Genomic DNA, 16677 nt, shown 5'->3' with positions numbered 1-16677 from the left:
ATTAAATTAGTTCATATCAAAATGGTTTATAATGCCATATTCGTTTTTAGGTGTGATTGTTAACGCTCTTTAGCAACAGAACATAAAATTTGGTAAGATTTTCTAGAGTGATCAAGAATCTCGAGGTTTTTATCCAGTCCTGTGGAAAAAATCTTAATACGTTATAAAGGTTTACAAGTAATTTAACCAAGCTTACAAATTTTAGTAGATAGTTTAGAATTTACATCTGAACTGTAATTATTTATAATATATAATAAATAATAACTGAATTATATATAATAAATTGTTGTTAGCTTAATTTAAATCAAAGAAATCTGAACATGGAACACCCACCAAAGTGTCTCATTATATAAGGCTCTTTTTTAGCTTTCTATATCGGAACATTTTCTATATTAGTGAACCGACAGAGACATAATGATCGTTTTATATTTGATTGTAAGTTAAGTATTATTAAATTGTAAAGGGGCGTTAAACAATCACACATTTCATCTAAAATAAATTATATAGTAAAAAACACATAGTTAATTACAACACAAATGCACATTTAAAGCATAATGAACTGACTGTAGTTACACACAAAAAAAATCATGCAAATTAAAAGTGATACTAAGTTTAAGAAATATCCGGGTTTTAGAGACAGGTTTATTCATCGCTATATTAAATGAGAAGTCACAAAAGCCAACCATACTTCTACGAAGTTCAAGTACGCCAGCTGCCAAACCTAAAACTTTTGAATTTACATAAAAAGTCTTTTTTTAAAGCTTTTTACTGTATTTAAAGGCAGTCTCTGTGAGTACCTTACCTCGATATTTTTTTAAGAACGTCGATATCGAGCTTGTGTGGGTCTTATAAAGTGCAACATGCAAACCTTTCGGTATTAGAGGGTGGCGTGGCATATGGTGCATTGTTTCGCTGGTGGTACCTGCCATACGTGGCGGGCGTGTTGCCTCGACGGCAGAACTCAGTCGTCGCGCTATCGTTGGTTCCCCGCCATGCAGCCGGCGCTGCCGCCGTGGCAGCCATTGCGCAGGTGTTGTTTGCGTTCTCCTCAGCGCTGTTGACAATAAAACCTTCATTTCAATTATGACATAGGTGCGCTGATGTGTTAAATGATATATTATGGAATATAACATTTTTACTTATAACAATAGGTTTGAGGCGAACACTAACAGACTTCTTTATCACATAATATATTTGTTTATTAATAAATTGCGTTGTGGTCGTGAATTCGATTTCACAAAACAAAATGGGCTTGTAAGGCATGCAGCTGATTAAAGGAAAGGCAACGATTTAAACAAGCTCTTCTTAAGGCATATTAGGTGATTAATCTTATTAAATAGCGGTCTCGTAACCTTCTGCCTAATAATAGGCCTATAATAATGATCTTACGAAGGTAAAAATTAATCGTTATATTTAAACTGTCCTCTGATAATAAAGCTGAGTTACTGTGATTGTGAAAAGGCGGATCCAGGCGTGACCAGACCTAGTGTGGCTAAAAATGGCACAATAAGTTTTTTCTTATAAATCAAAATAATACTTATAATCTAACTTTACCCACCAAGGTTATATTGTAATAAAAATATTAATAAAGCTTATTAATAGCCTGTTTGTTAACAATCTAAGTATTATTTATTGCATCGAAAATTCATTGGTTTAAAATATATATTGTTCTAAATAACTTTGTTAATTGATTTAGACGTGTGAAACGTTACAAAAACTGATTAAAAATAATATTTGAAACAGACTAAGTTCATATTTCTTTTTATATATGTTACAACAGTTTTTATAAACAATTAGTCAACAAATTTGACTAGTCTTACCGACAACAAGAAATAAATAGATTCATGATTACGTGATTCACTCTCAACCAAATGATAATAACTTATGATTATAACTTTAAATTATGTTCAACGTCCTGGTGGTCAGAAAACCTGTGTACAGTTTAGGTTTCCACCCCACCAACTTCTTTTATATTTAAGATTATGTATACAATAAATAAAGAACTGATTTTGAATATTACTGCCGATAAAAATTATTGACCGAAGTCATCATTTTAAGGAATAAGGCCATAAATAATTACTAAAGTAATTTAGGTATACATTACAATTAAAACATAATCTATCAATTATAAGTAATAACCAATCACATTTTATTGAAGCTAAGATAATAACTACAAAATAAAAACCTCTGTCTGATACAAGCTTAATATTTTTTTAGTTTATATCACAATACGGCAATCATATAGTATTATTATTATATACGCGAAACATTTGATTAAAAATATGTAACGTTGAGTAGACCTAAGTCTAAACTTTATAATTTATCATTTTTGTCATGAATTTACACAGTCCGTTAAACGTGTGTAATGTTTTGCTCATTTAGTCAGCATGTTATGACGTGGATGGGAGATATTGAATCCGTAAGTAAAACATACATTGCTAAAAACTTGGGAAATTACTTTTGCCTTACTTCGAGTATAAAATTAAAATGAATAAGTAAATAGTTTTGTATTTTAGACTAAATATCCTTTAAAATAAAAGTCAATAAAATCATATAAATATTAAGTATATAAAACATTAAAATTCCGTCTAAAATAAGAAATTTCTCTAAAAATCATTTAGATCATTAAGACATCTATATATACTTTACAAATAAATATTAAGTAGATAATATTATTAATTCCACTTTGAAAACTGATAGTTTTGAAATAACTGATTTCTTTGAAGCTGTTTAAATACTGATACAGAAATCAATACTTTATAATTCATCTGTTATTTCAATTGGACGACCGTGCTTGATAATTCGCTTTAATTGCAAAACTAGCATTTGAAACCTGGTGTGTTGATATTTTGGACGAACAACCATTACAGCATAACGACACCTAATATTTAGATTTTAATGTCGTATGTAATTAACGCCTATGACCTAACTCTTTACGACACTTTAAACCCACTGATATATTAAACATATCAAATTCTTCGCAATCTAAATCATTCGTCAAGTAGCCTGCCAACTATTTGCCAACGAAAAAATTTCTCAATAATTCTAGTGGCGTGGCGATTCAATTATTATTAAGAAATCTCAAAACTTTATTATTGAACCTTGATCTCAAGAAGAATCAATTTAGAAACTACTTCTTCCTTGTCATTTCACTCTTGTGAGTACGATAACAGTGGTAGGTCCATATAAGTAATGTACCGAGAGTCCTGCTTGCTGAGTTATAATTCACCGCTATTCTTTATAAGTATAGAAAAAAATATTTTAGGTCTTTTGCTAAACACAATATTCGTTTAATACTGTAATTATGTACTTTGTTTTGAAAACTTTTATCAAATTCAATAACGCAAACAAGCACTCGTGTTTACAATGAAAAACCGGGAAAATCATGCAAAAGCATTTTTCTCACAACATTCCTGCAGTCTATTAAAAGAAGGTGATACGTACAATTTGTTGATGTGTGTTTGTCTATACTATTGCGTACAAGATACTACATTGATATTGTCTGTTTTACGTTATTTAGGTATAAGATACATTAAAGACACCAATCTGCAAGTTAGTTCTACTATTTTCGAATTGCCAAAATATTGTGAAATGTTCAGAAGCTAAAACACAATGGTCTTTAAATTACCCGTGGATAAAACGGTTTCTTTTTTTCGTAAAAAAAAATTATTTTACAATTTAATTGAAGTTTAACCTTTATTATAAGCCTTTTTCATATCTAAAATATAGTTAACAATGCACGATTAAATATGAAACGTGGCTCCTAAACCTATATGGATGCATACACTTATAGAAGCTAGTTATAGTCAAGTCATAGGTCAACTACGGAACGACTCTCTTCATTCTTGAAATTATTTTGAGACCAATCAATCTTAAAAAATATAGTCAATTCTTTACAGTATTTCGTTACTAAATGACTACCTGTGAAGCGTTTATAAAACCTAAGTTTTTTCATGAGCTGAGTAAATATCGGCTTTCTGTGAAACTATACGAATTGCAGTTTAGAATTACTGTATGGGTTTCTTTTATTCAAAATGAAAACTTTCAGTCAGTAACAATATGCCAAACAACAAGCATCTTTTCTGTAGTAGACATATAGCCAATTTTGTAGTTTCGTTGAATAAAGGTTGCTTTTACTTTGACTTATTGCTATATTATATTATGACTATATTATAGAATATTGGCTAAATTGGAATTTACAATATTAATGTTTGTTTGTTTACATAAACAAATATTTTTTAGTTTAATATTATATTGTTATACAATTAGGATTAAATTTCCTTTATTTTTTTAAAAGTACTGTTATATTACAAGCATAATTATTAAAACTGCTATTTTCTATAGCTATCAGTAAGCCAAGTCTTGATAGATATAATGTCTAGAGGCATCAGGCAATAGTAGCAAGTTTGTTTCATTTAATTTTATTAGCATTTCAATGTATTGTTTTTTATTATTAAAATGCAACACTTAGTTTTTACATTCGTCGTACAGTCTTGCTTTGACGTCATATTCCACTGGTTTATGGAATATGACGTCTATTTGGTAGGCAAAACGGTATTACTCGTAACTTTAATGATTTATTTTATATGAAAAGTTTGTGCATACAACTTGTGCATACATTGGAGGTATCTACATGAAAACATAACGATAACTTTAGAGAAAATAAATCTAATTGTGTATAATAAAATATTCTTACTTTTTTTATCAGGACAAGCGTTATCTGCCTATGTTGGTTACTTTTGTTTGCACCGGTGAAGTCAGTATTTTAAATGCATCGTTAACTAATCGAGCCTCAAAAAGTGACTATTACTGATACGTATATATTTAATTAAAATTTTTAATTATAATTGTAGGGGAATATGTATGACTCTCACTATATGCAGGTACTCAAATTATAAAATGTAACAACCAACCTTATTAAAGTACTTAATACGAAATACAAAGATTTAAACGTAAACTAAATAAGTTCGAAGCAACAAAAAAAAATCTGCGATTATTTTTTAACTCAAAACACTTGTAAATAATCTACATTTATTACGTTTCGTGGTACACAATGATAAAGATATTTCTGTATTATATATATCGGATTATATATATACATAATATATATAGACGATGTAAATTACAAATACATGAACTTTGTGTCTTTATTAGAATAAGTATTATACGATAAATTTGAATAATACTTCTTCAACAACGTGCATTGCATTATATGACAACCACGTTCATACATTGTAAACGAAATCTCAAAAAAGGAATAATGTAATAAATTTTTATTCTTTTAAAACAAATACAAATGCAGCGAATGTTATATATAATAAATAAAGTTATAAAATTAACTCATCAAAGTTGGTTTACCTTTGTCGTCTTTTTCTTTGTTTAAATTGGCAAAATTATTAACTTATTATTGAAAACATAATTAAAAATTAATTTTATTGAGTAGATGAGCAGTAACATACTAATTTAAGTAGCTTAAGCATAATACTTATAGCATACTTACAGCATAATCCACGCGAATTATATAAATAATAACAACTGTATCTATCACTACAATATAAAGGTCGATCACGAATAATACTATTTAGGATATTAGTAACCATATATTTAAAGTGAATTTAGGCTTACAATAAGCATTCATAACGGATACATTTATCCAATAGCAACTTGTGCTCCCGGACCGAAGAGCTACCGTTCAACTATGCCCTTCCGCAAAGGAAAAGTCGTTATTTAGGTATAATAGTTACTAATTTTTTACACACGATATTGTCTCACGGCATCCCAACATTAAAAAACCAATTTGTTTCTGGTCTCTCTCATGGATCGACTCCGTGAAGCCAGCTTGTGACAAGCCACTTTACCACCTAATCTGGACTTTTGATATCTTGGGCAAGCTGTCAACAAGTGGTTTAGTCTTGCTGGTCGTTCAGTCATAGAGGACAATTACGCTTTAAATTTTACACCTAGCCCCGCTAATATTTGAGTCAGGAGGCCCTCTGGTTGTGTAGTTATGGTAGTTTTAAATAAATAATTGGTATGAATAAAGTTTACTATGAATGTTTTTTATTATTGAAGTTTACCACTGCCCTTTGCTTGTTTAAATCAGTCGTTGATTCAGCTATAAACTACGCATCAGTCTCACTTGAATCGAAAGATGAGTTACCAAAAAAAACCTTAACAGGCTAAACGTTTACGTGTATCAGTATAAATTTTTGTTAAAAATATTAGCCACATTCTACAACAAAACAAACAACAAAAATATAAAGTAAGTGTTGAAAGAATTAACATCTTTTTTAGGTCAGTTTATATTTATTTACACATACATATGCCAAAATACACCTACAGTCAGTTTTATAATTAACTGTTTTTGTAATAAATGAACGCTGTAGTTATCAAACTTACTTTTGTAATATTTATTGGTCTACCTATAATAAGGATTTTGTACAATGTATTTACGAAATGTACTCCAAGACCGAAAAGTACATGTAGTTAATAAATTATAAAATAACGATAGACTTTTGTATGAATAACTTTATCACTATGACGCTGACGCTGTGTGGGCATATTTAGATCGAAACGTACGTCGCATTGTGCGAATATAGTAGAAAATCAAGCGTTCAAGACAAGAACATGGTATCAAACATATGCAATTACATGATGAAATATCGTGAATTTATACATTAGCCTACGTTATTACGTTTATACGCTTTTGTAAACTTATCTTCTAAATATTCCAGACCATGCATAATCACATCACAGTTGTATAATAATAATACAGATGACAACTTAACTATATAATAGCAAAGTAATCAATTATTTAAGTATAAGAGGGGCTCACATAACAATAGGACTTAATTTTGAATTATCAAACAAGTTTTGAAGCTGGAATACTTGGCAAGAAAGGAATGGATGAAGCTGGGTTAGGCGTTTACAGAAAAGGGCAAATGGACACCGTTTCCGAAAAAATGACTTTTCGGCCATTTTATTTATTTACTATTCGCGTTTTCACGTTTAAGACTCCACCTTTAGATTTGTCTAGCACGACATGATTACGGCAGAAGTAAAAAAATAATTGAATTTATAAACTAATTGAACTTGATTAACATAACAAATTTATTAATTTGAGTTTTGATAACTTAAATCTACGAAACGAAACAAAATCTTATTCCATTTAAAATATCCCCAAGCTTCTGGACGTTCATTTCATTAAATCCTATAAGCATCTGCTTAAAATGTTGTCTATTATTTTGAAATAGCACCCTTATTTTATAAAAAGTTTTTTAGATATGGCTTTGTTGACACAAGATTTCGTAGTGGTATTGATTTAAAAAATAAATATTGGAAGGGGCCAATCAGTCACTTTAACAATTTATATAAAAGCTATTTAAAGCTATTTCAAAATATGACCAACCAACCAACCATTAGTAATCAAATCCTAAAATTTTACCCTTTAGTTTTACCAAAGCATTTCAAGTAGGTACAGTGCGGAATCTGATGACGTATAATATTATAATAATTTAAAAAATAATAATATAATACGCTCCCAATCGGTTAACAAACATTTATTGTTATTCTGTCATTAAGAATGCCTCTGGAAGGGTCGAGAAATATTACATCAAAGTTATATCAGACCTTAGATAAACCATTATAACCAAACATTGAAAAATTATATAAAAGTCGAAGATTCAACGACATCAATTGGCATTTGTGATTTAATAGAACCGTGCTAAAATTGGGCTACGATATATCTATACATACATTTAAAACATACATATATTTGAAACCGTTTTACTACTATCAATTCTTTATGTTTGTGGACTGTTCGCGGGTTAAATGAAGGTTCAATGAATTTTAAATGCTTTAGTTATTAAAAAACCGTTCCGTTTGAAATACCAGAATAAAATAGAAAGTTTTTTGAATCATTCCACATTGCGTTTTCAAATTTCATATCACTACATAGTATAAAACAAAGTCGCTTTCTCTGTCTGTTTGAAACTACGCAACGGATTTTGATGCGGTTTTTTTTAATAGAGAGAGCGATTCAAGAGGAAGGTTTATATGTAAGGTAATAACATCCATTAAATAGTGGAGAAGTACTGTTATTTTTGAGGTTTCTAATGTGATGTCGTAAATAATTACATTTTTTCCGCTTACATTGCAAACGCAGGCTGAACCCTACGAGTTTTATCAAAATAATGTACTAAGTATTGTACACATTGAAAAGGTCTACAGAAAAGTCCGTGACGTATATCTCTTATGGATAACCCACATTTTTATATACAACGTTCACAGATTTTCTGTAGTGTATCAGCATTGCACCCGTGCGAAACCGGGGCGGGTCGCTAGTTAATAATATTTTATTAAATACACATATGTAAGTAATTTCTGATTTCTAAATTTAGTTTAAAACTTCGTAAAGACAATGCAAAATACTAAATAGTCTATGAATAATTCTATGAACTGCTTGAAATCAATAATTTAGAAAATATTACTAGTTACGGGAAATTAGTATATAGTTATTAGAACATTAGAATCTACACACACATTTTAAGGTTGACTCACTAGACCTTCTTTATCGTAATTGAGTTTGTGAATAGCATTTTTGCTGCTTTTGTATGATGCATGCTATATTAACTCCAATCCAAATTAATAAGTTTTTATCACAAGTAAATAATGGTAAACAAAAACCTCTTGATAACATTTGATTTAAAAATAACTCAGCGACAAATAATAATCGAGTACCACGCACAGATTTATGATGTCCACGAATTTCAAATTAAAATTATAAAAAGTAAATAAAAGAGGTACTTTTATAAACGTGGATCACATTAACACCTGATCATGATCACTTTACCCTTATTGATAAACGTACTGAACAAACACCTCTTCAAACAGCCACTGATTGTTCTGAACTTATCTTTCTCGAGGCACTCTCACAATGCAAATAAATAAACATAACGAAGGGTTTTAAAAAAAGTTCAATTTTACTCATTTGAAAATTGTCTTTCTGCACTTTTATAGAAACAATGGACGTAGTTCAATTAACAAAGATTAACATTGTGTATAGTATTAACTGAAACTAATGAACGTGAAATTTATTTTATTAAATGAAAGAGTATAATAATCAATATTAAGGGAGTGCTTAAGTTGTGATTTCTTTCTCTACAGTATGTTACCGTGTCATGTACCTTGTTTATCTACATAAAGGTATGTTATATTTTTTATTTATTAACATTCATTGACATTTGTGTCAGCAGCTAGTCTATTTAGTTAAGAGTTATTAAAACATTTTCTTTTTACTAATTACTTTACTAAGAAAGAAAATGTCGAAAATTAAACGAACCAACTCTTGATCCCCCGCTTGATATTCGTTTTTAATAAGCGAAATTTGGTTGATTTAAGCAAAGCCTGTACTAAACTTACAATTATAACAATGTGTAAATGTCGCTAACAGAGAGAAGATCTTATTTTTTCTCGGCGGTGGTTGCGATAACAATGTTTATTTGTACTATTTAACTGTTTCCATTTTATATTTAAGCCAGTATTAATCTATTTATCAAAAATACTCATCGTAAAAAGTTTCGTAGGTACGTTTAGTCAAGTCAAAGTAAGTAAAAAATCAGTGATTCATATAGGTATAGGTAGGTAAGAAACATACATTAAATGCTTCTAATTTTACATTGACTGCCAGTTCTCAAATCAAGGGCATTGAACGGAAAAGAAGAACTGGCAATAAAATAATTGAACTGAAAAAATGGAGTTGAAAATGAACGACTAATTACCTGTTAAAGCACAACTATTTATTGGCAATTGGTAATGTATACTTTGCCACTATACTGAACAGAATATAATATATAGCATAGCATTATAAAAAAATATATGTTATATAGTATGTATGGTAACGATATAAAAGTTGTATAACAATATGTTACATAGCGAATACCAACTAATTAAAACGGGCCATCGTCTTGATACATGTCAAGTTCCTTGCTGATTAATGATATACGATGATGTGTGTTAAAAATAGAAGGAAATTTGTCAATGCAACGCGTGGCGTGCAACGTGTTGCTAAGACGTATAGTTTTCATGGTTACGATATAAAAGTGATACTAGCCATGGTAACGAATAATTTAAATCAATATGTCCTTTTAACGCTAAGTACGTTCACTGTGCTTTAAAATTATGATATTTATATTATATATATAGATATTATATGTATATATTTTAGTTAATATTTAGAAGCGTTAACAAAATGTAAGCAGTCATCGCATGCTTAAAGTCAAAGTGAGCGCTTTAGTTTTTACCACAGCCATAAATTGTAATTTAACATTCTCGTTTGCGATAACGCCCAATAACATAAAATATGTCACTTAAATTTACAAACTCTTCAATAGGTCAAGTTAGTTTGTTATAAGCTCTAGTTTTAACAAATGAAGCCAGTTGTGAATCCAGTTTCAAACAAAGTGATTTATTTGCCGCCACCGAACTTAACGTATTATTTTCATCTTAGAAAGGCCTTATAAATTTGTTGAGATAAAAGTTAGTCGAATATAAGAATATTATTATAAAAGTTTACAAACTTATTTAGTATAAAAATACCGGCAGATTATCGCTCTCAAAAGTCGTTATCTCTGTAATTCGTGTCGCCATTAGCTTATAATTCCGGATTTTGAGTTTATGGATGAAATAAATGAAATCCTATTCAAATCAGTATTGATGTAGGTATAAACTGATTGCGAGTATATATAATTTTACTTTGTAAGTTGATGTCCTTAGAGCACTAAGGACATCAACGTGTGGAAACAACTGAATCTTGCTATTGTAGTTAAAATTAATCTATTCATCTATGGATCCATAAAAGTTTAATCTGTTACTTACATAGTATAGATTCTGTCAGAAAAGTATCGAGAAAGAATTATATGTTTATAGTTCCAAATGATTCATTGTATTTCTGCAATTTGGGCGTGGTTTCAGTTAAATCATTTGTAGCGTGTATTGCGTAAGTATAAAACATCGAAAATAGAGCTATAAATATTTAATTTTGCATAGCCAATAGATTTTTACGTACGGAGTCACTGAAAATGTTACACAACGGTGACACAACACGTACGTATGAGTGGTACAAAGTTTAAAAGCGGTCAAGATGTGATGGGAGATTTGCCTCGATCTGGTAGGCCATCAACGTCTTCAACTGAAGTTAACATCACTAAAGTAAATGTAATAATATTGTCAGAAAACCACTCAAGAGATAGCTGTTGAACTTAATGTCTCACTGCGTTTAACTTTGTTAAATAATCAGTAAGAAACGTGTGGTCGCTCGGTTAGACCTACTATTTAAAAAAAAACTAAAGCATAATATGTTATTATAGCAGCATATGTTATATGTATAAGAGCATTGTTACTAGTGACGAGACGTGGGTTTACGAGTTTGACTTGTAGACTATTCGACAACCTTCGAAATGGGACTTCACAATTCCAGAAAAGGTGTTTATAAATATTTTTATTCGTGTGTGGCGTAACATATTTATATTATTTAAATCGTTTCTGGATATCTTTTTGACATAATTTTCTTGTCTTTGATTCTCGTGGGTCTTACGTAAGTTTATACCGTATAAAGAAGTCTATAGTATATACCTTTAACTTCAGTTTACAGTAACATATTAGATATCAAACGTATTTGAGTTAAATTCGGGCTCATAATTTAGCGTTACATTAGCTTACAGCTTACATTACAATACTATTTCACTCCAAAACCCTATTACGTCATCATACGTATTATTACAAAAATATAAATCTGCGATAAAAGAAAGTACAATCTTGTAGAAAACACGTCCTTTGAAATAAAATGTATTATATAATTGCAAGAGATACGTTTACGATTAACATGCGTCATTCATTTGCCAAAATAAACTAATCAGTGCATTTTGAAGTCGGTTAAACAAATTTATATTGTCTGTAATAATAAAAACTGTGTGTAAAATAATTTGAAAAAAGTTCTTACTAAATTAAAATATGATAAATAAAGAAACAAACAAACTTAGATTCGTAAGGATTTCATTTCATTTTGAAAGAGGCTTTGTTGATTTTGTCTTTTAATTTGTTACTTAATGGAAACTGATAGTAGTATAATAACAAAAAGTAGGTATTATAAATGTTATTGTTAAGTATCTATATAAACTATAGGCGATGTGAACAACTATAAATGGAGAAATGATAAAGAATGTTTTTATCATTCCAATTCAAAGGAGTTGTTCAATTCTTAGGGAGACAACAATAGCTATTTTGTCCCTAGTAGACCAGTGTCGATAATTTTTGAAACCAAAAAAAATTACAGTAGGATGAAACCCATTAGAAATGCAGGGAAATATGATCAAAATGAAAGGAAAAATAAATTACGGTCGATCCGAGTTCGGGAAGTGGGAGGGGGGTGACTTTTAAGGGGGAAAAATTGTTTATCTTGATTTCCGGCGAAACTACCAGTCCTATGGAAAAAAGTTAAATGGCAAAGTTGTAGGTCATAAAAAGATCTACAACGTTGGTATTTACAATTTTTTCACATAACCTCAAAATTTAGGTGAAAAATTCAAAAAACCAAGTTTTTTATTTTTTATTTATATCTTTTTTAAAAAGTTTTTTTTATCTACGAAATTTGGTGAAAACTTACCTTATTATGTCCCAAATATACTGTAATTTATTTGATTAAAAATATTTATTTTTTCGCCTCATTTTAACTTAAGATCAAAAAAGCACCCTAATTTTCAATCGAAAATTCTGACGTCAAAATTTCAGCTTTTTTCAAAAAGTTTGGGGGCTTTTTGTTCGTTGAAATATCTACTTTCTGATGGTGTAAAAAAAATTATACATTACTATAGGAAATATTATTAGAAAATGCAAAAAATTGAAAAAACCTCAAATTCGAAAATTTTCTTTATTACTTGTACACACAATATTTAAAAAAAACTTTCAAAGTTTCTGTTTCATTTTTAATAGTTGTGTAGTCTGGGAGATCTCCTGAAAACCCCTCTTTTATTTCATTGACAGAAAATTGACATTCTGTTTCGTTGTTTTTTCCTATCTTTTTTTCTTATCTTTTTATGACCTACAACTTTGCGATTTAACTTTTTTCCATAGGACTGGTGGTTTCGCCGGAAATCAAGATAAACAATTTTTCCCCCTTAAAAGTCACCCCCCTCCCACTTCCCGAACTCGGATCGACCGTAATTTATTTTTCCTTTCATTTTGATCATATTCCCCTGCATTTCTAATGGGTTTCATCCTACTGTAATTTTTTTTAATTTTTTACTATTTTTGAAGGCTTCGGCACTGGTCTATAGAGAGTATAAGTGATTTGAATTTGGAATAAGGATATTGATAGTAGGTTTTAGTCTGTCAAAATATTGATCACTAACTATCATAAAGTTTCGATAAAGGAAAAACACGCAAAATGCAATAAAAACAAAAGTAAAAACTAAATTATATTATTATAAATTATTATAAATATGATCCTCACATATTGCAAGTCCGCGTTTTACATTACAATTAGGTACATATCTAGGTCATACAATTTAAACCTAGATCAGAACTGTTCGCGTTTTTTAACAGATGGTTTGGTGAAAAATATACAATATTTTCTTGTTAATTTTGGAAATATAAAAATTAATAAATCATTAGTTATTTAAATATACATAATAATGTTGTATTTTAGTGTATTTGTATTTGAGTAATTTTATTGAGATATATATTTTTATATCCAAATGGACCGCTATGTTTAGAAATAGGGCTGAGATGACTTTTAACAACCATTTTATGGAACCATATAACTCACACAAAACTCTGTGAAAATTATGCGCTGTTGTCTAAATGTATCCTAGTCACACTACACAATACTTATTTACGATACCCGAAATGTTGTAATGACGACAAAGTCATCAAATTAAAAGCACTGATTACAATCATAAATTAAAACTACAGTTGTATTTCTGATAGGAAAAACAAATAAGATTTCAAAACATGTTATAGTCCGGTCAATTTAGACATCCAAGGTTACAAAAATTCCCACTTGGCTGAATATTGGTAGGATTGTTCAATACACTATTATAAAGGAAATGTGAAAAGTCCTCATTGATCCGGCACGTGCAAAAAAATTTACTCGGGGTCAAAGGTAACAAAAAAAGGTTTTTCGCGATTTTCAGCAAAATGGTAAGTTTTATCATAAAATTAGCTCAGACAAAAATTGAAGATCAGATAATTATCTATAAAAAATGTCCAAATACTTTTTCAATTTTTGTAACCTTACCCCTATTTTTTAGTCTAATTTGACCGGTTGACGATTAATATCGTTGTGGTATAAATCTTGTAGTCCGATAGTAGAGAATTTATTAATGATAGGCCTATTCTGTGTATCAAAAACTATCAGTCAAGTAAATTTCATTTGGTTATCAAAAGTATGAAGGTGATGAAAAAAAATCGATAAAAGTTAATTTAATTAAAAATAGCCATGACCACTTTTCGATAGGCAAGCAATTATAGGCATATTTGTTTATAAAAAATATTTAATAAAAAATATGTCTCATCTGGTTATCAGATCGGTGAAGGACGACCTCCCACGGGCTCTTAGACCATAAAGTGTGTGGCCAACGATGTCAAAGAAAATAAGCATGAAGTGAAATTTTACTAGACGCCATTGCAAGTGGGCGATTTCTCAGTCCCTCCTTCTGGTGTCTGGAAGAGCACCACAAAAACTGAACTCACATAACCCTTTCCGAGTAAAGGAGCGCCATTTGTACCTCGGAAATAGAGAGGGCGGATAAATTGGTGAAAGAAGCGGAAAAACGGAATACGCTGCATTAAACGCCAAATTAAAAAGTTGTATGGAAGTGAGGAATGGGTAGTACCTGAAGGGCAGTTCTCTTCAGGTAGTACCAAAATAGGACAACCAAAATGTTCATTGGCGACATTAGAACTACAAACAAATTAAGTAAAAGAAGATAATCATTTTACACATGCATGATGCAGATTCTCAGGGTTTACACTTCTTGGGGTCTTCGCACATTATTTACATATGTAAACTCCAGTAAATTCAAGATTATGGAACAGTAGAACAATTGGCTATCTGCAGACCTTACAGGTACGACCTGGAGCATCATACATAAATAACGTAAGGCCGTAAAGGGTTACAGGAAAAATTTCTAAAACACAAACCGTATCTGAAATAGTTGTGTGGGAAAATAATATGTAAAATAAGCCAATATGTGATCGCAACCCTGCCCGGTCTATTGTAAAAGTTACCGATAAAGACCTAAATCCGACCGACCGTCGCGCACAACAAGAATATGTCTATGTAAAATGCCAATAACAAAAATATGCGATGACCAAATGTTTCGGACGATATGGTTCAGTCAAATAGCTTTAAAAAATTTACTTGGAAAAGCCATCGCAGAAGAGTGGCAACGTATTCTAAAGAAATGTTAAATATGTTGCGAAAAACTCTCATTCATTATGCAACCGTGGAAAGAGGTCACTCATTATTAGAGTTTTACAGTATTAATTCACTTTATTTAGTACAGCGAATTACAGTATGTTAATATACGTGAAAATGGGATTTGACAAAAATAATCTTAGAAGCATAATAGTTTACCTAATTTACCATTTCTTTTTTTGGAGATAATATGGGAATTTTAGTTAAAGCCTTAAATGATAATAATTAAAAGTAGCGAAAATCTTACAATGTAACGCTAACAATTCTGTTATACATACAGGTATATTATACCGTTCGTTTTGTTCTATTTGCGAAACTATTCAAATGTGACTAACCTAACTAACTAACCATTTTACAAAATGACGAACTCGTGTCAATCATTCGGGTTAACTAGCCAACATGATGTTCATGGTATCATAAATCAATAAATAATAAGCGTTAAGGTATGAAAAGCTAAACGCACGACCACATTTTTATGATGTAATCAAATTTAATTGATCAAATCACAAAAGCGTTTCATTGTTCACCTTTAGACGCGCTGATATAGTTTTTTGCCGATGCAGGTCGTTGATGATTTACAGCAACAAAGTTTCTGTTTATAACTTTAAATTTCTAGTCAAGCCTTTTTGTAAAAAATAGCAATTGTTATTAAATTTATTTTTTAAGCAAAATGTATCATACAAAGAATGAAACTATGAAACATTTAATTTTGAAAGGCCTTTAAATTCGCACAGAATCGATGATCTCGTATTTATCTTTTTTTCGGAATGATATTACTAAATAATTATTTAGGGGTTATTACATCAATGAATTCATTAATCGCCAAACAATTATATCCTTATAAAAGTTAATAATCGTTTGGTTTTACCGTTGAGATAAGCTATGTGATAATTAATTAATTCAAGTTTATTATTATGTATTGTGTTTATTGGTAAAACGAAAAACATCAAAGAACGATAGCCCTCTTCTCACCCTATGCTATATATTATTTAATATATCCATTCGTAATCTATACTTTGTAATAACTTAGATGTACAACAATAAGTGAACTTTTATATTTATTCAGTGAAAAACTATTTAAGATAAATTAATAATTTTAGATGAAGTTTCGCCTGAAATTGTGTCTTGGGATTATTACGGTAATATGGGATATAACAATAATAAATTATTTAGTTATAATGCATATTTGTCGACGCATGATG

The 16677-nt window shown here is 30.0% G+C and overlaps 1 protein-coding gene across 5 annotated transcripts in view; it reads right to left on the bottom strand.

The window, feature by feature from the left end:
- The window catches only part of LOC111003665 (protein split ends), a 56272-nt gene that overhangs the window by 19502 nt on the left and 20093 nt on the right, over positions 1-16677 (bottom strand). For 3 of the 5 annotated variants that reach the window (XM_045632858.1, XM_045632859.1, XM_045632861.1), the window contains one exon: positions 869-1054. In XM_045632858.1, the coding sequence (XP_045488814.1) occupies positions 869-1054 (186 nt within the window). Of the gene's footprint in view, positions 1-868; positions 1071-16677 lie in introns of all 5 variants that reach the window. The other 2 variants (XM_045632860.1, XM_045632862.1) reach the window with 2 other exon arrangements.

This window comes from Pieris rapae, chromosome 21, assembly GCF_905147795.1.
Source record: "Pieris rapae chromosome 21, ilPieRapa1.1, whole genome shotgun sequence".
NCBI lineage: Eukaryota > Metazoa > Arthropoda > Insecta > Lepidoptera > Pieridae > Pieris > Pieris rapae.
This window is presented reverse-complemented; position numbering and strand designations above follow the sequence as displayed.